This window comes from Gigantopelta aegis, chromosome 10, assembly GCF_016097555.1.
Source record: "Gigantopelta aegis isolate Gae_Host chromosome 10, Gae_host_genome, whole genome shotgun sequence".
NCBI classification, from domain to species: Eukaryota; Metazoa; Mollusca; class Gastropoda; order Neomphalida; family Peltospiridae; genus Gigantopelta; species Gigantopelta aegis.
In genome coordinates, this window is record NC_054708.1 from 35501961 (window position 1) to 35528703 (window position 26743).

Sequence of the window (26743 nt, forward strand, 5' to 3'; positions counted from 1 at the left end):
TAGATACATTTATGTACATTTATGTACAGACAGTCATGTTAATTGTTATTGGATAAGATTTTATAGTTTGTTTATTTATAACTAAAATGTTTTGTATGATTCTTATATTAAATGAAGAGAAATGTTTTCGATTAATTTTATTGTCTAATAGTGTTGATCATGCTGATATGTAAGTAACTGTGAAATAATTTAAAATAATTTTGTATAATAAAATTTGAAGTGCATGCCAAGCATTAACTGAGTTTTAAACTATAATCATATTGCATATTTACTGAAATTGGATCATTTACCAAATGAACTTCTACACTGATAGAAAAGCCAATTTAATATGGTCATGGATGCACCCAAATATCATCTACAGTTAAAAACATTTGCAGAGGATGACCTTTTCTTCATAAAAAGATTGTAATCTTCTAGTACCAATATTTATCAATCAATATGTAGTGCTAGCACACTTAAGAATAATTGATCACAAGTATATTGGCTGCTACCAATTTGTTGTTCTGCTGTGATGAAGATCTAGGTATTTATTTTTATGGTGACCAGCATCAACATTAAGTTCTAGTGTTTAGTCCCATTTCTCCCAAACTATACCGGTATAGACCAACGAAACATGCTTTATAGTTGACCTAGGTATGTTTACTTACATGCATAATTTTTGTTGCTTTACTTTTAAAATTTTAATTTTTAATTAAAATACTTTGTGTTTAGCTCAATGTTTAAAGTTTTGCATTGAGATCCATTTCTCACAAAGTACAAATCCTAGATGAATGAAATTGGGATTATAGTTGCATTTATGAATATTCATCTGCATGTTAGAAAAAAGGAATTACAATTTAAAATATAGTTTGTTTAGTTTTATTATAAATGTTTTTTTAAAGTTTATTTTATTTTATTTTATTGTTTTAAACATGCATTGAGATGAATGCTACGTTGATTAATAGATTAATATCGAATAAGTTTATGGTATGTGAGACATTTAATTTGCCTGTTTGTGTAACATGTATTCCCTGAAAAGAAAATCCCAACTTAGAAATGATTTATTTTATTTTTTAAATTATTATTTACAGAGCATGCAACTATTTTATAAAAGTAAAATTGTCTCTCTTTTTTTGCATCTCATTGTAAAGTATTTTCATTTATATTTGATTAATAATAGTATGCACAAATTAGTTTATTTTCAATTTTTGAAAATAAAATTCTGTTCAAGGTGTCCAGACATGCATCAGTATGGTAATGATTTGTTATGGACATTACATTGTGAATTGTATTTAAATTTCTACATTAGATGGTCTACTGATTTAATAATGTACTACATTTAACATAAAACTGTGTGTACATTAAAAGAAAAAAAAATGGTTTGGTAATATAATTATGTCCAACATATCACATACATATATATATATATACATACATACATACATACATATATAGTTCTAGCAAAGATAACTGGAGTTTCAATAATGATTCATTGGTACATGAACTGTAGTGACACCAGTGCAAAATTCATTTTCTTGGAACCGGTTTTAGATCATAAGCCAAGAAAAAAATGGTACATGTTTATAGTCCATTTGTGTCAAAAGTAAACCTATGAATTGTCATGTAACTCTGGATTATAACTAACCGAACATTTTAAACAAAATCTCAGAGTAAATAAAAAAGTTTTCCTTACAAATTTCTATCAAATTGCATAACTTAAATCTCCTTTTTTTATTATTACATGGATAAAGGCAACATATGGAACAGCCAAGGTGAAGCAGCCTCAATTTTGCCTTTCATCTTGCTATATTAAATTATGAATTACTTCAGGTGAAACCACATACCTTGGCTGTTCCAGCATTTTGTCCTTCAACCCTGTATTTGAAATGAGCTTTAATCTATACAGTTTGATTGCTAATTTCTTAAGAAACCTTTTATTTCCATTGATTTTTGGGGTTTTATTTTTTGTTAAACGTGTTGAGAAAAGTTGATATGATTTTATATGAGTTTTAGCATTACATAAATGTAATATAGTTATATTCCAGTTCATTGATTTTCATTTGCTGCAAATGGATTGTAGTAGATAACTTAAGTTGTATATGCGTGTATATTTACAGAAATTGTATTCCTTGTGTACATAAGTAAAATGTGCTTAATAATTTGTCAATTTGATATTGATATGTTTCTCTCCACACATGTGATACTAGAACTAATTTCATGCACAGTGATACCCTTCTCTTGCCATGTCCCCTTTGTCTAAAGTCATTATTAATGTGTTATCTTTGCTATTGATGTACGGCTGTTTTGAAATTGATCTCACGAGAGAAGCAGGAGGCAGTATATACATACATATACATGTATATACATACACACACTATCCAGAATCAATTTTTATTTACATTTGAAATTGAAGGAGAACCACCAGACATAAAACAATTATAGTACCTCGTGTGATCAATTCTGGAACAGTCTGTATGTGATTTATCATGTACAGAAGTTTGTTGACCTACTACCCCCCCCCACCAGCCCCACCACCCCAAATGGTTTTTTAGAAGTTTTTGCAGACTTCTTTCATTCCTTTCCGTATCATTTTTAAAAAGTCATATTACTCTTAACATTTTAAGACAAAAAACGAAAAACCTGTTCAGTTTAAGAAAATAGTTTTTATTACATGTACCAGTATTTAGCATGATAATACTGTAAGGCTTGAAAAGTGAATGTCTCTAAACAATTTCATCCTGTACACTCAGGCTTGTAAAATATTAGTATCAACTCGGCCATCACTAAATGCATGGGACAGTTTAACAGTATGCTATGTGAGTGACTAAATTTGATAAATTATGACCATATTTCATTCAACAAATCGGTCAATTTGTCTTAAATTGTAGATGACTTTGCAACATTTACCTGTTACTTTAAAACTCTTGTCATGTCAGATTTACGGTCAGTGGATTTCAAAACCTGTCATTGGTTACAAGTTTATTTGTTGAGTTTTCTTGCCTGGACCAACATGTACAGGTTATTTCATAGAAAAATCATCCACTAACTTCAAGCCTAGATCAGTTCAATACAAAACCTAGTAACTGTACATTTTAAAATTTAACTGTATCATCATCTGGAGCGTGGGGGCATAGGTTGCAATAAAATTCAGTAAGAAAATCATGATTATTTTTATTAATAAATTACATACAGGCAGTACTGGCCAATTTATTTGTTAGATTTTTAAATATTTGTTTTTAGTCTAAAATTGATTAATACCAAAGAAACAATTAAATAAAAACAAAATATCCAGTGATGTTGGTCAGATTACATCATAGTGACATATTAAAAAGAGGATGGCATTGACAAATGGGGTATTGGTTTTAGTGTTACAAAAATTGGGGTGGGATACAAAATTGATAAGATTTTACATTATGCAATTGTTGAACAGCTCGTGTTGCTTATTACATACATATCTGTGTAGTTAATTTCTGTTATATCAGGACATGCCATACACATTGTAGGTTAGTTCTATTTAGGATTTTAATTGTCTAGCCAAATAAGCTGACAGGTTGAGCAACAGAAGCAATGCATGTGTATATAGCTTGTAGTTGCAGGCAGTGTTATACATCCCTTGTACATTTTGGAATGCTGACTGTTCCATTTTTAGAGTGACAGAGTGACATATCAAATAAATATTTTGATCTGAATTGATGTGGCAATACACATGGTGGAAAATAGTGTATGTGCATACAATATAGCACTTATGTTATTGGGTTTAATCATCAGAAAGATACCATAACACATGATTTGCTTATTAACACATTGAAGGCTTAAGAAATATGTAAATACTGGCATAAAAGTAGATATCTATGTGGTGGACAAACTGGAGAAGTATTGTCATGAAAGCTTTGAATGAACTATCAGTTAAATTTAAACATGTATATGTGTGTACTTCTAACAACCATATAATGATACCAGTAGCATTGAAAAGTTTTAAATCATTTGTGATATTGGAATCAAATGCTCATAATTTAATTGAACCAAACACATAAAGCTGTGTTGATTGTTATTTGAAATGACTACTAAAATTGTGTATATAAACAGTACCAGTATATATATTTCAGAATAGGAGAGCTGTAACCAAGTGAATGTCAGGAATTGGCTGGTAATATATATATATATATATATATATATATATATATATATATATATTGATTTGATTTTGACAAGTAACAAGTTGACAAATGTATCTGTTGCTGGCGACAGATCACTATAATAAGATTGTTTATTATAAAAGAAATTGCCAAAAATGGGTGAAGATGTCCTATCCAGGTTGAACCTTTGACTTAATAAATTTTCAATTACTTTTTCTTACACTGGTATTCGGTTATCATTTAGAACTACTGGACTCTGAGCAGTATCAAAATGTACATGTAATCTTTTTCTTTCTTTTTCTTCTTAAAAATTATTGCACACTTACATTTTCATGTATATAAGTCTAAACTTGAGCAGTTTGCATTAATTTTGTGTTAAGACTAGATAACGGTTTTAAGAGCACTGAGCATGTATCCATGGTTGCTATCTTGCAACACTCATGAGTAGATTTAATTAAATGATTTAGCTACCATGGTGCCTATGATTTTCTTGTTTACTAATTATTGTAATAATTTAGACATTCATATTTTATCTTGGCTGACTGACTATGTCTTGGTTTGTTTTAATGTGTGTTGGATATGTAGTAAATATGTTTTGGTTCCATGGTGGAATCTTTTTTTTTCTTTCTCTTTTTAGTCTTAATGAATTTGTCCTGGCTTGACATTTTGACTAAATTACATAAAACCATAAAAATTATGAAGACTTTTGCTAGCAATTTTTTTTTAATGGACAGTGTATTAATAGCTGTGTATTGTTATTGTTCTTTGTTGTGAATTTCCAATTATTCTGATTATGAAGGTAGCAAAATTAATTATTGTGCTTTAATCAGGTGACACCAATTTACAGTAAATTGTCTGTTTAAAATTTCATTATTACTAATGTTTGTAAGTGTTTTCTTTTAGTATTGTTTGTTATTTTGCGTTCCATTGTAATTGTGCAGCTGTAAGTGAAATGGAGAACTCTGGTTAATAAGTCGCAGTGATACTGCTTGGTCCTAATTAAATATCAATATTTTCTCACAGTAAAAACAAACCATTTGTTGTCCATTAAAATCCACTTAAAATGAAAGTTAAGTTTTATCGTTTTGGTATAAGATTCCACTTTATTTTATTCTTTAATACTCTGTTCATACTTACAGGGCTCACCCTGTTCATTGATAAATGAGCCAGTTCCTGCAACATTTAGTCTTTGGCTAATGAAATTACCCTTAAATTACCCATATTTTAATAATTTTTAAGGAAATACTCTACATATCGGAAAATTTATTGAACCAAAATTTGTTCCAGTGTGAGCACTTTTATGCTGGTAGGTACTAGTTTCGTATCCAACCCAGAGCTTGGGCCAAGTCACACACACACACACACAGGCCATGCTGGTGTAATGTTATCTGGTCTGTGGGAAAATTATGAAAGACCTTTTGTGGCTAATATCTACATGTGCCTATTTCATGAAAAGTTTGCACACATATTAACCCATTAACATTAAATTGTTTTCTATATAAGCAGCCATGCTGTGTGCCCATGTTGTTATGCTTAAGCTTCATTGGATGTAGAGATACTATGGATATAAAGAGACTGGTTTAGCATCAATATAATTCAAACTCAATTTAAAATGATTGACATAATTATGTTGCAAAATATATATTTGTGTTGATTAATGTTGATCCTCATTTTCCGACATTAGATCGTGATCCATAATGTTTTGGGAAAGGATTGTGTAAATTGGTGTGGCCTGATTCAGATTTATTTATTAAACTTTCTTATACTTAAGATGGACAAAGTCAACCTATGTGTTCAGTGTAAATAGTGACATTATACAGAAAGATTGTTATATATATATATGTACATCAGGAACAAGTATAAAATAATTCTCCATTTGTATTTTGTTGTTCGTTTTTAAGATGTGCTATACTGGGTACCTGCATTTGAAAACAGATAACATCTAATCCACGAAAAGGGGGTAGTAAATTGTAAGTCATGGTAAGAGGGTGGGGAAGGCTAGAATATTATTCCTCCCAGTAATTTCATCTTCAAAGTGTTACTGGCAGTAAATCTAAAGAAAAAATAAACAATATGACCACAGGTATCCAAATCTGATTGACTACACTCTAATCCTATTCTCACATGAAATTCATCATCAGTTTTCCTTGAAAATTAATTGTAATATATTGTTTGTATTATGTCTTTCAGGCATATATTAAAACAATTTACACCTTGCCCTAAAGAAAAAACAATGAGGATCATTTATAGCACCAGCCCACATACAATATTTTAAAATTGTTAGACATCATGCCACATGTATATTGGAATGTGGTGTGTGCACAGTTCGGCCAAACTGAATATACAGATCAAATATTGCACATTTTCATTACCTCAGAAGGCACTCATAATGGCAAATAAAAATCAATTCATGTCTTGGTTAACATACAATTTTGCCAAATGACTGGGCACTTGCAGACCAAAGACTGAATGGATGTATAATCAACGACACCCCAACACAAAAATGGAGATAGGCTATTGGTTGTCAAACAAAGTTGAGTACATCAATAAAAAAAAACCCTGTAATTATGTCAAATGGTGTAAAAAGCTGTGGGAAATTTATAAAAAAACTTTTTTTACAAATATCAAGATATGTATATTTCAAAATGTTTTATAAAGTTCACAAATTAATTCTGGGTGGAATTTAAATTATTGCAAAATATTTGTTGCCAAATATATATAGTTTCTCATCAGATTCAGAAAATTACACTTCACCAAAATTGTGGTGCACATAGGTGTACCCTGACCATGTTCATACTGAGGAGAATGCTTCTTTAAAATAAATGAATATGTCAAATGTGTGTGAGCAATGAGAGCATGGCTCAACACTACTTCAACCTTCCGGCACCATTTGTAGGAGGACTGCCACTCCCAAGACTGGCTTCACAGAATGAGTTTGTTTCCAACTGCACTATTCCAATCATCTTGCCAAGTCGAAAGGATATATTGGTTAATATATTTAAAATCACTGTAGGCAACACCAACACTGGCATGGGGAAAATTAAAAGCAGAGTTCGCAGCAGAATTTATTTATGGCTGGGTACCCAACAAGAAATAACATCTTTATTGGCAATGAATAAAAAGACCAAGGGATGATCTAGGTTCATGTACTGTAAACCTAAATAAAGATCGAAAGAGTTGGAGCATAGTGTTTTGATCTACTCCCCATTCAATCTTGCCAATAATTTAAAATACTGAGGGCCTTCAAGCTCTTCTTTTTAACATATTTTAAATGGGGCACAAAAGATAGCCTCCTGTCAAATATAACCCCATGAAACTTGGTCTCCATAACTGGAATCAGATTTTTGTTTAGAAACAGCTGGGATCTAAATAGTGACTGTTTTTTTCTGGCAGATATGCATACAGACTGTCTTTGACTTTGAGAATCAAAAGCCATTGTCAGTTGCCCATATTTGAAGTTCATTCGTGCAAAGATGCAACTGACATTCAATGATGCTCATATTGGACGATCTGTAGTAAATCAGAAAACCATGGACATACAACAAGCAGTCAACACCAGGGTTTAAAAAGTGATTGATGTTAATTTTTTTAACAGAAAATAAAGATACTGACAGTGTGCTACCTTGAGGCACACCCATATTTTAGGAGTAAGAATCGGATAAAGTCGATCCCACTCTTACCTTAAATGTTCTGTCTTAAAACATTTAAAATAAAATCAGGAAGTTGACCTCATAGGCCCATACCATGGAGGTCTTTTTAAAATCCCATACTTTCATGTGGTATTATAAGCTTTCTCTAAATAAAAAAAAGACCGACACTAAGTGTTGATTATGGATGGAGGCCTTCCTACAAAATGTTTCAAATCTAACGAGATCATCAACCGTGCTACGTCTGGATCCGAATCCACATTGCACGTTATTAAGCAATTTGTGGGACTCAAGACACGAGACAAGTCTACGGTTGGTCAATCATTCCATAGTTTTACAGATGCAACTTGTCAAAACAATAGGGCGATAACTGGTAGGATTTGTGGGATCCTTACCAGACTTGGGAATAGGAATAATAATTGCTTTCCTCCAATCAGAAGGAAAGTCACTAGGAAACCAGATTTTCTTAAAGATGTTTAAAAGAACCAGTAAGTGTTTTAATAATTAATAAAGGAGTATTATGGGCTCTACGTAGAACATCCTGCAACTCTTCCACAGAGAAGGGCCTTTTGTACACATCATTATCAGATGAACTTGTCAGCTTTATTTCTAAAATATGTAAAACTATTTGTATTGAAAGCTGAAGAAGAGTTGTGTGAATTATTACCTGCCAAGGCATTGGTAATGTCACATGTCGATTATGAACAGTGTAACTGGATTATTTCCCTTTGATTTTAGGGATTATATTCCCTCTAAGAGTCTAAAATTAGTCCCAGAAGTACGTTAGGCATTCAAGTTATCCCCAGTAGGTTCCCGTTGGAAACTTTCAAGAACTCCGTTTCGTTCTCTGATTGCATCTTTGCAAGCATCATTAAACCATAGTTTATTGAAACGTTTCAGTACTGCTGAAGTCATGGGAATGGTTTCATCTGCAATGTCCTCCAAAATAGAAGTGAACGAAGACATGGGATCGTCAGCATCGGTCATGATCTATTGTTGCAGACGAGTGCTGCACAGATGCTGAAAACGACCCAAATCTGCACCACCACCCTTTCAAGAGAAGGTGGTCCATCATTCTCCCAAATAATTGGAAAGTGGTCATTACTACAAGGTTCTGGACCTACTATCCAGGAGAAATCAAGAAAAAGAGATGAATTACAAAGGGTTAAATCAATGGATGTGAAAGAACCACTTGCAGAATGAAAATATATAATGTTTATCATTACCGGTAAATAAAACTATATCATTCTTTAGAATTAGATCTTCCAATTGTTTACCTCTGATATTTACATCCTCGCATCCCCACAAAGTGTGGTGACCATTGAGATGGAAGCTGCAATTATTTCGAGGAGGCAAGTAAACCAAACTTGAGGTTGATAGTTTTATGAGCTGTGACCTTTACAGTGGCGTAGGAAGTTGCCAAAAAGTGGGTGCACACTTTTATATTTGCACACTTTTACATTATCATAAAACAAATATAGAGCAAAATATCCTTGCCCCACCCACCCCCTCGCTTCCTACGCCAGTGCTTTACAGCCACAGTTTGTAGTGTAGTATTTCATAAAACTATACTTTGAGGAATGTTTTCATCAATAAGAAGGAAACATCCCTAGATATGCTCTATTTTCAGTTTCTTGGAATTTAGTATAATATTAGTAGCCTATATCCTCTAATGATAAAACTATCAATCACTGTTTACCATGATTGACGCGTCTGTGAGGAGCGTGGCCTAAAACCTGTGCACTTAACTTCAGTTACCCGCACAATTTCAGTTATACCATGGTACTGCAGTTACACCCCAGTTGACATCAAAGAGAAAAACACCAAATAATGGTACAAATGATTTTTAGCCTATACTAAGAAAATCTAATTCGTTGTAATTTCAGCCCTCTGTGTACAGGGCCGTAGCCAGGAGTTTTTATTTGGGGGGGGGGGGGGGGGGGGGGCAACTGAGTAGCTAATAGCTAATAGTCTAAAACTTCTTAAACGGTTAAAAAGGTAATCTTTTATTAAATTTCTATATTTTTTCCGGATTTGTTTCTGGACCCTTGTGCCCACCCCACTTCCCGCTAGCTACGGCCCTGGGCTCCGTTTTACGAAGCGATCTTAGTGCTAATATCACCTTTAGTGCATATGGTAGCAATGCACTTAAGGTGATCTTGCGCTAAGATTGCTTCGTAAAACGGAGCCCTGGGTGTATAGGTTAGAAGGCATTAAACGTTTGTTCAGAAATAAGAAGGGGCGGAGCCCGTTCTTATTTCTGAAGAAACGTCTTAAACCTTCTAACCGATTTAGATGACATTTCATAGGTTCATTGGACAGGGAAAGCGTCATTGGTGTTCGCGTCAGTTGTTTTGATGTCATTCGTACAGCTCTTGGCGATGATATCTAGCCAATTGTGTCAAAGTAATTTTGGTCACGTGACTTGTTATGAAAACGGCTTTTTGATGTGTCTTCACGATTAAGACGATCAAAATGCTGATATTGGAGAGAAACCGAGGAAATGCCGTCTAAAACCAGCCATTAGTTGGAAACATGTCACAATGGCAACAAACTCAGGGCAGCGATCACTTTACGTGTATGCCTAATCCAATTTTATTGTTTTCAAAACATTTAATCTCGACGAAGATATTTCAAAGGGTGTCGGAGAGAAGTGGTAGGATTTACAAAACGAACATCAAAATCAATCCAAGTTCAGCCAGCAAACATTTCGCTAACTTTCGCGAACTATTTGATTGGTTCCTGACGTAGCCATTTAGTTTACCGTGAAGCGCTTAAACCAGTTTAGCGGACGTTTGTCTCCTTGATTCTGGCTGAACACAAAGTCTACGTTCAGCCAACCGTTTTTTCGTTAAACGTTTGCAAACTATTTTGACTGGTTCTCGAAGTTGTAATTCAGGTCTCACTACACAAATGTCATCTGCCATTGAAACCCATGTTAAATTGCCCAACTTCAAACGAAGATTGCCAATAGAACGGGTTCTCGTTGGCACTAACAACATACACCATTGCGAACATACATTATATAAGCATTTATGTTTACTCCAAAATTGTGGAGATTTACGTCTCAGTTTTTTGCTATAGGACCGCATCTGTCTGTAGTAGCCTACCGGTCCGAACAGGTGGTTCATTAACGGATTCACTCCGACTGTCTCTCGCCCAAACAGTCAGTGCACAATATTACAAAATAACATTGACACAATACAGCCAGAAGGTTTACCATTAAACATATATTTTAATTTCCCACCATTTCCTGGAAGTGAATATGTGAACCATAACGTTCACAATTAGGAACCCGGAAGTAAACTGTGTAGTGAGATCTCAGTTTAAGGTGTCGCGGAAAAACCAGCCTAAAAAGCGTTAGCAGCGTTAGCGACAAACAGCTGTCTGAACGTACCAAAGATTAAGATAACATTTGGAGTTTGGATTATGGCTAGTGCCACTAGAAGAATAGATGAATTAGTAAAAGATTATCTTTTGTTCCGAGGACTCACAAGCAGTTTAAGGACATTTGAATCGGAGCTAAAAAACGATAAAGAGAAAGGTTTACGGGTAATGAAAATTTAACTTTAATGTGCTACAGCCTAGGCTACAGGCGCGTGTGCAGGGGGAGGGTTTCGCCAGTATTTAGACCATCCGCCACTCGCCACTCCCGCATAAATTTCTGTGCTACGGTACCGAGGAGCTCCATAGACCGATGCCAATTCATTGTTCATTTATTATGTCTGTCATTCAGGATGTTTGTTGGTAAGGTGGGACTCCAAAAATGTTGGTAAATTTTATACAGATTTTTTTTCTTTTTTCTTGTTCCAACGAGTGCACCACAACTGACCAAAGACTGGTATTTGCTTACCTGTCTGTTGGAAAGTGAATATAAAAGATCCCATACTGCATTGGGAAAAATGTATCGAGTTTCCTCTGGTGACTACATGTCATAATTACCGTTTCCTCAGATGACTACGTGTCATAATTACCGTTTCCTCTGATGACTACGTGTCATAATTACCGTTTCCTCTGATGACTACATGTCATAATTACCGTTTCCTCTGGTGAGTACATGTCATAATTACCGTTTCCTCTGATGACTACGTGTCATAATTACCGTTTCCTCTGATGACTACATGTCATAATTACCGTTTCCTCTGATGACTACGTGTCATAATTACCGTTTCCTCTGATGACTACGTGTCATAATTACCGTTTCCTCTGATGACTACGTGTCATAATTACCGTTTCCTCTGATGACTACGTGTCATAATTACCGTTTCCTCTGATGACTACATATCATAATTACCGTTTCCTCTGGTGAGTACATGTCATAATTACCGTTTCCTCTGGTGACTACATGTCATAATTACCGTTTCCTCTGGTGACTACATGTCATAATTACCGTTTCCTCTGATGACTACGTGTCATAATTACCATTTCCTCTGGTGACTACATGTCATAATTACCGTTTCCTCTGATGACTACTTGTCATAATTACAGTGCATTGGCGGGATGTAGTCCAGTGGTAAGGTGCTCGCTTGGTGTGGGATCGATCTCCATTGGTGGGCCCATTGGGCTATTTCTCGTTCCAGCCAGTGCACCATGACTGGTATATCAAAGGCTGTGGTATGTACTACCTTGTCTATGGGATGGTGCATATAAAAGACCCCTTACTGTTAATCGAAAAAAAGTAGCTCATGAAGTGGCGACAGCGGGTTTCCTCTCAATATCTGTGTGGTCCTTAACCATATGTCTGACGCCATATAACCCTAAATAAAATGTGTTGAGTGCGTCGTTAAATAAAACAGTTTTTTCTTTCTTAATTACCGTACCAACTATATTGGATTTTTTTTTCAAAATGTTTTTTTTTCTTCTAAATTGTTAAAAATAAAATATACTTTGTGAACTAAAAACAGATTAAAAGTAAGTATTAAAACTTCACCGTTATTATTAAATATCTGAATCTCAGCCCCATCTGGCATGATCGAAATTACATGTAAATATACCAGCATTAAGCAAGTTCCAACTAGGTCATTGAACTGCTGACTGTTCATACCTGCATTGAAAGGACTACAAACATTTAATAGTATGTAGAGTACTAGGTGACGTCATATTATTATCTAGATGCACATTGAGTTCACTGGTCAGGTCAAGTCAGAGTGTTTAACGTGCACATTCAGAACAAGCTGTTGTAGCGCACGCCTGTCCTGGGCACAGGTGCCAGCCTCGGCCGGCTCCTCTGTCCAGGACAGGAAAGGGTGGGGTGTGTTCAGGAGCTACTGCCTGCACTGGCAGGTGCAGGAGATCACCAGCATCCTGACTGGGGTTGGTAACAGGCGGAGGGTGGTTATGGGTGCTATGTAATTTGGAATGTCCCGTAGAATTAATGCCAAATGGAAAGGTGGTGCAGTTTTGTATGAAGGGAATTAGGCGCAATTTTAAACTGTCTGCCAAAAAACATAAAGGAGGTTGAGTTCACTATAACTGCTTCTGTTTAAATAAGCAGACATCAAAGCCAAGGGAGATAACTTGTTGACAACCGTAATATTTAATTATCTATTAAACTTATTTTTGTGCTTATGATTAAGGTCGAAGCATACAGTCCTGGGCACACACTTCAGCTGTCTAGGCTGTCTTTTCAGGACAGAGGTTATTGGTTAGTGAGAAAAAGGTTTAATACTTCATCAGAGCTGGAGTATCACAAGGGAGAACGTGAACTTGGTCTTTGTTATCATTACATACCGAGACCACTCCAATATGATTCCCAATAATATTATCACACCTTAAAGTTGAACAATTAACACTATTAGTTTCGTCAGTTTGATTTGGGTTTTTGTTTCGTTATGATTTACCAGTATACTGACACCCCACCCCCATCTCTGGCTATGACTGCATGTTATAATGTTATGCAAATTATAACTGTTTTCAATTGATTTTCAGGTTGATAAAATTGTGGAACAACTGATCGGTTACATCACAAACTATGATCTGTCAAACTTTCGAGAATACTGGATATATCTGAACCATCGCCTGTTTGCCCGTCTGGAGCAGCGATGCATGCTGAGTGTGAGGAAGCTGGAGGTCAGTCTGCTGAAGATGTACGTGGTGAATGCCCAGCAGATGAACCGCCCCGACAAAGTGACCGAGTTCTTCGAGAAGATGACCCCGGAGCTGCACAGTCAACCAGAGTTTAGAGAATGGTTCAGTAAGATCCAGTTTGGTTTTATTTTAAAACTTAAAACTTGATTTATCGGTACTCACTGAGGAAAGTAAGTTGTTTTTGCCAGTGTTTTAATGGCATTCTTTGTTGGTGCACACCATGCATCAGTAATCATGAAACAAGTGATGCAGTTAATATTTATGGCTGATACATGCTACAGTTTTGACACATGTGCGGAAAACTTTGCTGCATAGCAGCCAGTTTAATGCTCACTTGAAGCATAGAAATACTAATAAAAAGGAAGCTATTTGAATAAAAACTATCTGTTTATAAATATTGATATGCTTTGAAATGGATTGCTTATGCTCATTGAAACTGGGTCTCCCTGTGCTATATTTTATAAATTAGATAACTACAAATTTAACACTTGTTTTTTTTCTTCAGCATTTCCATTCCTTTCCAGTCCTCAGGAGAATGCTACATTTGCCATGTATTTCAGCAAACAATGGCAGGATACCTTGACTCTGTCACTTCACAACTTCCTCAGCGTGATTCTGCAAGCAATGCATATCCTTTTGTCATCTCTCTCAGTTACGTAGACAATCCTAATCTGACTAAATAAATAGTTCTGAAACAGTTTTGAAATTTTCAGGGCTCAGATAGCCAAATTAGCCATTGGCTAATTTTTACAAAAAAGTGGCTAAAATATTGGCTAAGCCATTTTATATCTTTTGATGTGAACAAATGGTTACATAATCTATCCATCACCTCAAGAATAATTATATTAGAAAAGGTTCAATTGGCGACCGGTGACCAGAAACCATGTCATCCAGAATACAGCGTAAATATCACATGTTCAACCAAAGTAGTAAAATCTGACGGACAATGCATGTCAATACACATGCTAGTTCAGGGCCGAAAGACAAATACATTTTGTATCCCAAGCTGTCAATGTGAATTTAGTTCATGTTTTATGGTCAGCTGAGACTGCACATGTCAAGAGACATGTTTGCAGACATTAATCAATATGATTACACAAGTAAATCTTGTTGTAAATTTGTAAAAAAACCAATAGTTGTTCGCATCAGTGAATAGTTAACTGCAGATTTGTTTATTTCCTTTGTCTTTGTTAATTTTGCACTCATAGTCGAGAGCACACATGCACTTCGCGATTGCAGGAAATGAAACATGCAGTATTTATACAAATTGCAGTTATACGTACACTGCATAAAATTAGTTAACAATAATCATGGCATTTGTTAGATAAAATATGGTTAAACGAACTTGTTGTTTTGGAGATTATGTCATTCCATAATCAAAGGTAGGTGACGTCAAGTAATATGTGATTCTGTATGCATTCCTTCTGGTGACGTAATATATATCGGCTGTGAGCAGGGTTGTGACGTCAAGTAATATGTGATTCTGTATGCATTCCTTCTGGTGACGTAATATATATCGGCTGTGAGCAGGGTTGTGACGTCAAGTAATATGTGATTCTGTATGCATTCCTTCTGGTGACGTAATATATATCGGCTGTGAGCAGGATTGTGACGTCAAGTAATATGTGATTCTGTATGCATTCCTTCTGGTGACTTAATATATATCGGCTGTGAGCAGGGTTGTGACGTCAAGTAATATGTGATTCTGTATGCATTCCTTCTGGTGACGTAATATATATCGGCTGTGAGCAGGATTGTGACGTCAAGTAATATGTGATTCTGTATGCATTCCTTCTGGTGACTTAATATATATCGGCTGTGAGCAAGGTTGTGACGTCAAGTAATATGTGATTCTGTATGCATTCCTTCTGGTGACGTAATATATATCGGCTGTGAGCAGGATTGTGACGTCAAGTAATATGTGATTCTGTATGCATTCCTTCTGGTGACTTAATATATATCGGCTGTGAGCAGGGTTGTGACGTCAAGTAATATGTGATTCTGTATGCATTCCTTCTGGTGACTTAATATATATATATCGGCTGTGAGCAGGGTTGTGACGTCAAGTAATATGTGATTCTGTATGCATTCCTTCTGGTGACTTAATATATATCGGCTGTGAGCAGGGTTGTGACGTCAAGTAATATGTGATTCTGTATGCATTCCTTCTGGTGACTTAATATATATCGGCTGTGAGCAGGGTTGTGACGTCAAGTAATATGTGATTCTGTATGCATTCCTTCTGGTGACGTAATATATATCGGCTGTGAGCAGGGTTGTGATGTCATAGTACAAAAATAATATGCTGGGAATTTTATAATAATTTGCTAAAATCATAAGTATGTTTGAACTAGAAAATATTTCTGGCACTCGTCCTTTTGTAGATGGTTTTTCTGACACTCATCTCAAGAAAATCAATCCTTGAAGCTTGCTAAAACTCTCCCCAAGGATTGATTTTCTTGAGACTCGTGTCGGAAAAAACATTAACAAAAGGACTCGTGCCAAAAACTATCATTCTTAGTATCATCTGTTATTTTCTTTAATGGATCCCACCTGTACCTACGCTGCTGAATTTTGAGCATGATTACCGAAGAATGAAACTTTTACTGGAAGAAAATGAATCATTGAAAAAACAGGTAATATTTCACTGTTGACATTTTTCATATTTTTGATAGGCATTATAGAAATAAAGTATGGCTGTATGCAATGGAAAATCCCATTGAATAGTGGCATGGTAAAAGTGATTTGTCAGAAATTTAAATAGAGCTGTGAGATCTTTTGTTGGTTTAATCATAGAAAAGGTCATTGGTTGTAGAAATAAAAACATTTTTCTCCTAAAGTAGTGACAAATTGGTGCAAAGAAGCAAATAAAAAACTTGACCTGTTTCAACATTTTTGTGGATCTGATTGATAATATCAATTGGTTATTTATTAATTAAAAATAAAGTTAATTGGGGGAAAAAACATTGGTATATTTTGTTTACTTCAATTTTGTGTTTTTCTTCACTGTTACGCCCGCTTTCCATTAAACAGGATTCTGCATGTAATTGATCTAGAACAAATAACACTTTTTGTGACACCCAATAGTCGATGTCCCCAAACTTTTGGACAATATTCACACCCATACAAACCACACGCAAGTGGGAGTTGGCACATATGACACATATATTTATGAAAACGACTGATCAAACAGTACAGGCGTATCTATTAGATTTTTCACAGAATCAGCTTGTTTGAAAATTATTCACTTTTACCACAAGGAAAATCTGGTGTATGAATACCAAGCCTCATGACAGCTAAACTGTTTTTGCACTCCTGGTGAAAAACCAAATATAATTTTTTAAAATGACTCCTGGCTCAAAACCACTATTCTTTCTGATTTATGGGCCAATAATAATATCAGTAATAAGTGGAATGTAGTGGTTAATGTATATGGTTAAATAAAGTACTTTCAGGGACAAATCAAATGTATATATTATTTTCAGATCCTACTTTGCTGGGCCATTAATTAGGTCAATGATCTGTGAATGAATGCCTTTAAGACTGAGGTCAAGCAAATGGTAGTGAATGCCTGAGGTCAAGCAAATGGTAGTAAAGCATACATATCTTTGACATATTTGTACAAGACAAAATATTTGCTAATCGGTTTAGTTACCATCTTATATCTAACCATCATTTGTGATATTTATATTAATTGTTGTGCATTCAAGTCACAGACCTGAGTTTCAACTTGTTCAGAATGTTGACTAAGAAGAAATATACAACATCTGGATAAAACTACAACAGAGTGAAACAAGAGTCAGTGACATTAAAATGGATAAATACTCTTTAAAAATAGACTATATTTATTATTTCTCAGAGGTACGTGTATTTTTTAAAATATAAAAAATGCATTTTGTGGTATTAGAAACACCAGGATGACCAGATGCACTTTCAGATGTACGGAAATGCAGATTCTAAATAGTGAAAAATTAAAATCTAAATGTTTGATTTCAGTTATCTGATAGTGAAAAATATGCCATAGTGTTTAAACTTGGGTCTGTCACTTTAACGGGACGAAGATTAAATTCAAAAATACATTTTATCTGACTCATTAAAATTACCTTTTCATTTCAACCATTATAGCTTTTTGTTTTCTCTCTTAGTATATTAGTATTATATAGAATGTTGATAATTTAAAAAATTAAATAAATATTATTTAACCGCTGTGTTTCCTTTAAAAGTTTTACTCTATTTATTAATTTATAGATTGTAACTTTGGCTCAGAAGGAAGATGATGAGCAGGTTTCATGCATTGAAAGAAGAAGTCCTGAATTTAACCACTGCCAGTCATCAGAACTTGTGTACGACTTTTCGGGATTATCAGAGTAGGTTTTAAATATAATTATCAATCTGTCATTTTAAAGCATAAAATATTATTAAAATATTCCAGATGAAAAAACACAGAGATAAAGTGTTCCAGTGTTTTTGCTGTATAATGCAGCTTCCTTTAGAAGAATAATATAGATATGTATTAAACTTTAAATGATACTGCAGTGTATTGATCTATGTTTTAATATATTGAATTGTTTTGTCATGTATTGAGTTGTGTAGGTTCTTAAAAACATGTTATAATTAATTGAATGGTATTGTTATGTATTGAACTGTGTTTTAATATTTATTCAGTTATGCTATGATTATGTAATGATGTGAGAGACAGAACCTATGAATCATGTAATTGACTGAATTATGTTGTAGTGAAAACACTGTTCTTGAAAAGCAGCAGAAAAGGCTATTTCCTCTCAGTTTGTCTTCTCCACTTACTGGCAAGAAGAAACCTGACACCACTCGACTGAAACTGGACTCGAAAGCTCCCAAAGTAAAACCGTCAGTCGTTCGTCAAGTTGTTGCCCCAGTGAATAAGCCTCCGCCCCCGAAGAGTAAGCATGCTTCTGCACCGGCGGGGAATACACAAGCAGCGTGTGCACAAGTCGGAAGCATTCAGTATTCATCCTCTCCCCATCTTCCATCTGTTGCTATAGCAAGCCAAGACACACGGCCGAAGCATCGAATGTCAGCTGTGGAGTTTGAGAAACAAAGGAGGGAATTACTTGGTGATATAAAAAGATCCTCCGATAATAAAGTAAGTTCCATGGTACATGTCTGTTAAATACACAATGCTGTCACAGGCCTCTGAGAATTGAAGATTTGTGTAAACCATTTACTAAAAAAAATTAAGGTAACCCATTTCATTTTTGCTTAACCATCATGGCCAGGTAAATGATTTCCTAAATGTAATATGTAAACTAAAATTGGTTTACACAAAATGAGGCTGGCACAAGTGATCTACAAATGAAACACTCATTCTTGCAATTTTTCACAAGCCTGTATCATATGGTAAATGAATTGCTTATCATACAGTAAATAAATAGATGATGTTTCTGGTTTTAAAGAAACATAAATGGTCTTTTGGGGCTCTTTCTAAAGCTATTAACTTTTTCCAACATCAATAGTTGTTGCAAACTATAGTTAGCCAATAAGCATTTGTATCATCTAAGTTTCTTTGCAGGAAAGTGAACCAGTTGCCAAGGAGATGTCCACAAATCCACTACCTGTGCTTAGATCTGTGTCAGCAGGTCATTCCGTTACCATGACAACATTTGACAAACTGAAGTCCGAACCATCAAGCCCTGCACACTCAGCAGCAACAGAGACACATAAAGTGAAGTCGGATACAAGGGAGCCTGTATCAATAATACCACCTGCACCGGTCACTGGAAGTGTGACCCAAATACCAGGTACATGTACTTACTGGTAATGGGATTTGTTATTACTAACCTCGGTGGTCACTGAGTGCATAGAAGGGAAATATTTTAGCACCAAAACCAAAGATAAAACACTTCAAAAAAAGTCTTCATTATTTTGGTGTTACTATATGGAACAGTTCACACTAATTGATGTCAAAAGGTGTAGGAATCGTTAATATATTTAAAAAGAATTGCTTTAAATACTATTTTGATAAGATGTAATTATCACCATCCATATTGTTGAATACTATAAAAACAGAGTTGTATAAGCACATCTGCCTTGTACATTTGTATATATTGTATAGTTTATATTTCATATTATATTACATATTGTCATAATGTAATGCAATTTGATTGGTAGAGAAGACCTCAGGGGAGAATAGTTTTGTACTAATTGAGTTACCTTCATTAAATAAAGTATTATAATGAATCCCCTACTGGTCCAACCGGAGGGGACTTTAGGTTTCATCTCCATCTGTCTGTCTGTCTGTCTGTCCATCCGTCCGTCCGTCTGTCTGTCCCACATACGTTTTCCAGATGTTTCTATGCAGAAGGCTTTGAGATATTGAGCTGAAATTTTGTATATAGTTTCATCATGTACTGTTACAGATCAAGTTTGACTTTCATGATGCTTTACCCATTTTTGATGGAATTTGGCTTTGAAAAAATATTTCCCGGACTTTTTTTTCAGAAGCCCTTTAGATATTGAGCTAAAATTTTGTGTATAGGTTTATCACATACTGTTACAAATCAAGTTTGACTTTCATGGCGATTTACCTATTCTTGACACAGTTATGGCCCTTGAACTTAGGAGATGTATGTTAGAAAAAAAAATTCCAGAAATGTTTTCAGAAGACCTTTAGATGTTGAGCTGAAATTTTTTGTATAGGTTTTTCACATACTGTTACAGATCAAGTTTAACGTCCATGGCAATTTACCTATTTTTAACGGAGTTATGGCCCTTGAACTTAGGAGATGTGGAATTGTATTTTACAGATTTTTGCAATGCCTGGAGATATCAAGATGAAATTTTGTATATAGCTTTATCATTTGTATATAGCTTTACAGATCAATAAGTTGAAGTTTTGTGGTGATTGACCCACTTTTCAAAGTTATGACCCTTGAATTTAGGAGATAAGAAAAATTGGCGGGCACATGTATTGCTTTAGCAGTTCTCTCAGAATGCTTGTTATTATTATTATATTGTTATTATTACAACAGTAGGAAGGTATACATGTAGGGTCACGTCACCAATTCGGGGCTAAATTTTGTTTTAGCCAATTCTCAGATGTGTAGAGTATCTCCTCGAAAATTGTGTGGTTTATTTGCTGTATATTTTGTTAGCCAAAGACAAAATGTTGTAGCCACTTTGTATAAAAATTAGCAATTGGCTAACTTGGCAATGGACAAGGTGAGCCCTGCAACTTCCTTCTCAATAACCACTAACTTCTGTCCTGAACATACAGCCCATGACAGTGTGCCTGACCCTTAATTGAATATAAACACTAAAATGTAATGAAATATATTGTTGATATTTGTCATAAGCTGACTGACTTAAAAGTTATAGAAGCTTCTCAGTTTATTTTGGTGTAGTACCATTTTAAATTAGCAATGCCCATCTTCCTCAGACGTTAGGGGTTGCATTTAACAACAAACTAAACCCCACTGTTAATGCTTGCAGGGTTTCTACCAGAGGGTAAAATGGGTATGGTGCCATACCCAAATTTGTTGGCAGATTTTATTTTTTAAAATTAACTTTTTAACAAAATTGCTCTTTCTTATCATCACTGTATTATTTTCTTAACCCTAACACCTAAACATAACCCATTTTCTTTCTGGGGGAGACTCCCCATACCACCTGTTGACTGTGGTTGCATTCAGTTCCATAGCGCCATACCCAAAAATATCTTTCTGGTAGTAACACTGACTTAGTCAGTTTGATGCTTGTTTTTTGTAAAAGATTCATATTATATCAGTTGTTCATGTTATATCTTAATTAAAAGGACAGCTTAAGTTATGGTAAATGAAATCTTCGTAAATTCAAATGCACTTTATAACACTTGAATATATTGATGCAACAGTTCAGTTAATAGATCCCTTCCTAATAATCAGTTGATGTTGGCTTGCACAAAAATTATTCTCTTTACATTAATTAAAACCTTATTTCATCTTATATTTAACCTTAATTGGTGATCCAACAAGTGATGTGAACAATATTTATTGATTTAAGCAAGCTCATCACAATATTGTTTATACAAATAAACTGCAATTGTTTTTGGGGTTTTTTTTTCAGATGGGGATTGTCCTTTTCTACTCTTGAGTCAAGTGAGTTTAAATATTGGTTTTGAAATGTGAACGAACTCCAGGAAATATTATGAGTTAATTTTTAGATCTTTACACTGTTTGTCAATCAGGTGAGTTGTAGCTCAATGTTAGAGCATGCCTGAGGTGTGATGGGTTTAACTCTTTCTCTCCCATTCTCGACTGTGGTCAAGATGTGCAAAACTAACTTTAAAAAACCCATTCTCGACTGTAGTCAAGACACGACCAGTCTTCCTAAACACAGCTGTCAACATTCACATGAGTTATGTATCTTAATTCCATGAATGCTAGAATATAGTAGAATAACAATTGAACATGTTCTGTGAAATGTTTTGACTGGTGTTCGTATTTAAGTTGTTATTGCAATATTTAAAAAAAAAAAACCCAGGGTTTGTACCAGAGGGTACGAAGGGTAAAATTAATTGATACATTTTAATTTTTTTTAGAAAGATTATATTAAAAAAACTGCGGTTTAAAATTTGTTAAAGAACATGAAATGCAGTGTCCAATTTCAAAACAATTCAAACCCATAACCACCTAGTAGGGCCACTTATGATCTGTTTTGTTTTTATTACATCCCCTCAAATTATTTTCTGACAGAAAGCCTGGTATTTATACATGTATTTAAATAATTTAACAAAAATAAAATAATGGTATATTGATTATGTGAAATGAATCAACTGTATGTAGTGTTCATATATTATGATATAATAATATTAAATTAATAATATATGTTTTTTAAAAAATACTTTGCAGAAGTTCTGTGTAAGATTTACAATATGAAGCCTATTTAACACATTGTTTGTTACAGGAAGAGTATGGTGAACACCATTCTGCCATATCGTACTGTAAATTTAGCATGTCTGGTCAGTACATTTCCAGTTTGGATGTTGACGGAATTGTCAAGTAAGTAGATGTATCACTTACATATCAGAATAAATTTGTCAATATGGAATACGTTATGTCTTGTTAAACTTTTATGTTAAACATAACAGGTATTCTAAACGTTGTAGAAACATTATTTTAGGCCATGGATGCCAAGGACTTCTCTTATGTACTTATTGTAAATCCTTGAATAGTGGCCTGCCTTTAATATAAGCATGCCTCGATTAGACCAGCCTCGGTGGTGTTGTGGTTAAGCTACTGAACATAAGGCGAGTTTTAATGACTCAATGGGTAAGTGTAAGACCACTACACCCTCTTCTCTCTCACTAACCACTAACAACTAATCCACTGTCCTGGACAGACAGCCCAGATAGCTGAGTGCCTAGGACAGTGTGCTTGAACCTTAATTGGATATATAAGAATGAAAATAAGTAGAAATGAAAGGAGCCGGGTCTCAGAATGTCTTGAAAAACATAGAGGCCTGCCTTGGATAGCAGCATGCCTTGTATAACAGACAAGTTTCTCTTACTGTAGCTTTGTCAGGTTAATGGTCACGTTATACTCATCACTTAGGTTGCATGACTCAAAAAGTAGACCCATGAAATATTAAAGATTTCTTTCTAGCAAATTATAGTCAGGTTCATTATGTACTTTTATTCAAAATTTATGGAGATTAGCAAAGCAGCACATTTTTGGAAAGCTTATGACATCAGGAATCTGAACACCAATGTTTACATTTGCACTAATGCCCGTATGGCCGCCATTTTGAATTTTCAAAATGGCCTCCATAAAATAAGAATTTTCAGATATATCGGCTTCTAATTGACATAGAAAGTTAATTTAAAATGTTAATCCTATGTTTTCAGGCCCAAGGAACCCACTGATGGCATTTTAAAATCTCTATGCCTGATATGTCATTCATTTTCAGCCGATTGTTAACAGCAGAGTTCATTTTAAGTCGTAAATATTGCTACAAAAGAGAAGTTTTGATATAGCCAAGCACTCACACAAGTACGTGTAGTACATGATTAACCTGGTTTTGTTTTATATGGTTGTGGTTCTTTCTTTTCAGTACAGAAGATTTAGGAACAAGTTATTGCTAATATACGATTTATTTTCAGCCAGTTGTCAACAGAAGGAAGAGTTCATGTTTAGGCAAAAATATTGTTACAAAAGTCTATAATTTTCTTTCAGCAGTTCCAGCCAAATACTGACATAAGTAGTGCATGCTTAACTTGGTGTTGGTGTGTTTTCTTTCTTTTCAGTGCCTAAATCATCATGAATGAAGACACAGGAACAGGCAAGCCATGTTTTGTCAAGTCATCCATGCACACAATTGACTGGAAACTGTGTATTCTTTGTCAGGAGTCTAGTGCCAGTAAAGGAAACGCTTGTTCAAAATCCCAGAACAGAATCATATCAGAAACTACTCGATGTTGTGGAAGAAAGGGCCAGCTTACAGGATGGAACATATGTTAACATCCATGGACACCTAAAACAATTCAACAAAGAAACATTCATTAAAAAGAAACCCATGTGGCATCGTGGTTGTTATTCTAATGCAAAAATCAAATATCCATACAGCGAGCAAGGGACCGCTTACAGCATGCCATGTCTACAGGAAGCTATTTTGCGAAAAAATGTTTAACATAAAAGAACAAGATCTGAAATGAAGGAATCAGAAACACCGGGCAACTCAGCACCTTTCACTAGATCTGCGACAGAAACTTTGACAAAGGCTCACTGCTTCTTTTGTCAAAAGGATGATGATCAGAATCTGTTCACATTACGAACTGAAAACGCTGGGAAGGCACTTAGACTAGCTGTTGAAATATCTCAAGATCCAGCATTAATGACAAGACTAAACAGTGCAATCTCACCAAGTGACTCTCATGCGATTGATGTGAGATACCACAAAGTATGCTGGACACGACACGTATTCCATGTCCTGAGGGATGACACCTGTAATCAAGCCAAGTCTACAAATACAGACCAACTTATGCAAATATCATGCTTGATTAAACAGATCAACCTCGTTGATTTCCAAACACAAAACAAGGCTTATCTACCCATGGATGCCATCGAGACAACCTACATATCAATGCTTGGTGGCAATGATGAAGCAAAAAAGCATATTCCAACTCTGACACGACAATGGCTAAAGGATAAAATTCTTTCAGAATTACCAACAGTAAAGTCAGTGAGGCAGAAAGACAGAAGGAAACCATCTGTTCTTTACTGTCTTGAAGCATGTGAAGACGATATGGTCAACTCTTCCTTGATGCAAAATGTCACTAGTGAAATGGAAAACACAAAGATGATATACAAAACTGCAAAACTGGTACGTGACAGCATTATACAATTTGCTGGAGAGAAGAAGAAAACAGAAACAATTACAGTATCCAGCACAAGAGACGATATCCCCACCTTTCTTTACAGTCTGATACGGTGGATTTTGGTGGGATCTGACGAACAGCTGCAAACAGAGATGAAAAGTAGGACAGTTGACAGATCTGCTTTGATCATATGTCAAAATATAATGTATGCCTTCAAAACCAGGAGACAAGTGCAACACGTACCCAAGAAAGCCTCTGACACATTCCGAACACCACATTCATGAGAGAATCCACAGGTCCTAGGCTTAGCACTCACTGTTCATCATGACACAAGGAACAAGATGCTGGTGGACCCCCTCCATGCACAGAACTACTGTGTATCATATAGTCGTACCTTGCTCTTAGAAACGGCAATTACCAATGCTGTTGTGGAAAATACAAAACAATTTGATGGACAGTATGTACCACCTTTCCTCAAAAAGGGTACATTTGTCTTCTTCGCCATTGATAATAAAGACTTTGCTGAGGATACTGTAGATGGCAAAGGCACCACACATGGCACAATCACAGCAGTGTATCAGAAGGCTGATGCACCCGGAGAACCAATCGCACCCAATCTGGAACTTGGTGATGCCCAAAACATATCAGTTCTTCGGTATCATGTACCCATCAAGCCGTGTAGTAAACCAAAACCTAGGCCACACAAGAGAGAAAAAGAATTTAAAGTATGTTCCACGGGTGTTGCTGAATCATATGAACCAACCACTATTGGTTGGATGATTGCATTTGCTCTCTCAAGATCAGCAGAAAGTGGATCGCAAGGAAAGATCCCAGGCTGGGCTGGCTACAGATCACTTGTGTCATCTGGTCAATCACTAACTCGGGTAGGTGCTTTGCCCCTACTTCCAGAGGTTGCACATGAGTGGTCTACAATGCTGACTGTGATGCTGCAAGCATCTCAATTGAAGAACTTGGTAGTTGGTCATGACCATCCAACTGTCATAACTTTTGACATGGCACTGTACGAGAGGGCAGTACAGTTGCTAAATGCAAAATCCAGCTTGAAAAACGAAGTTGTTCCAAGACTTGGGGAGCTGCATGCTGTGATGGCTGCTCTGAGGGCTCTGGGAACCTCAATAGAAAATTCTGGTATCGATGATGCATGGATTGAGGCAGATTTATATGGGCCCGCTACAACAAGACAGATCCTCAAGTGCAGCCACTACAAGAGAACACTCCGAGCACACATTCACACGTACATGGCTATGTATGAACTTGCTCTGGAACAGTTCTTCACAGAGTTGCCACATCTAAAGGAAGTCAGCTCGATTCCAACAAAAAGGTTACAGGAAGCCTGCACCATCACAGCTTGTGGTACAAGTGGACCAGAAACCATCAGGATTGCTAACACTAACCTGCTTCAAGTCCTGACCAATGAAGATGTCATTCAACAGCTGAAAATTTGGGAAGATCGGAAGTCATCTAACGCTATGTTTAAGTCAATTATGAATTACCTCCACCGGGTTGAAACCATCTTGTTCTTTGTTGAAGCATCCAGAAATGCT

The 26743-nt window shown here is 35.4% G+C and overlaps 1 protein-coding gene across 2 annotated transcripts in view; it reads left to right on the forward strand.

The window, feature by feature from the left end:
- The first annotated feature begins 10204 nt into the window (after positions 1–10204).
- The window catches only part of LOC121383308 (WD repeat-containing protein 91-like), a 33780-nt gene continuing 17241 nt past the window's right edge, over positions 10205–26743 (forward strand). The window contains exons 1-9 of one of the 2 annotated variants that reach the window (XM_041513257.1): positions 10205–10340; positions 13691–13955; positions 14355–14477; positions 16403–16485; positions 18098–18216; positions 18587–18971; positions 19398–19626; positions 21929–21960; positions 22769–22863. In XM_041513257.1, coding sequence (XP_041369191.1) covers positions 13808–13955; positions 14355–14477; positions 16403–16485; positions 18098–18216; positions 18587–18971; positions 19398–19626; positions 21929–21960; positions 22769–22863 — 1214 coding nt within the window. In that variant the 5' untranslated portion in view covers positions 10205–10340; positions 13691–13807. Of the gene's footprint in view, positions 10341–11133; positions 11315–13690; positions 13956–14354; positions 14478–16402; positions 16486–18097; positions 18217–18586; positions 18972–19397; positions 19627–21928; positions 21961–22768; positions 22864–26743 lie in introns of those variants that run through there. The other variant, XM_041513256.1, reaches the window with a different exon arrangement.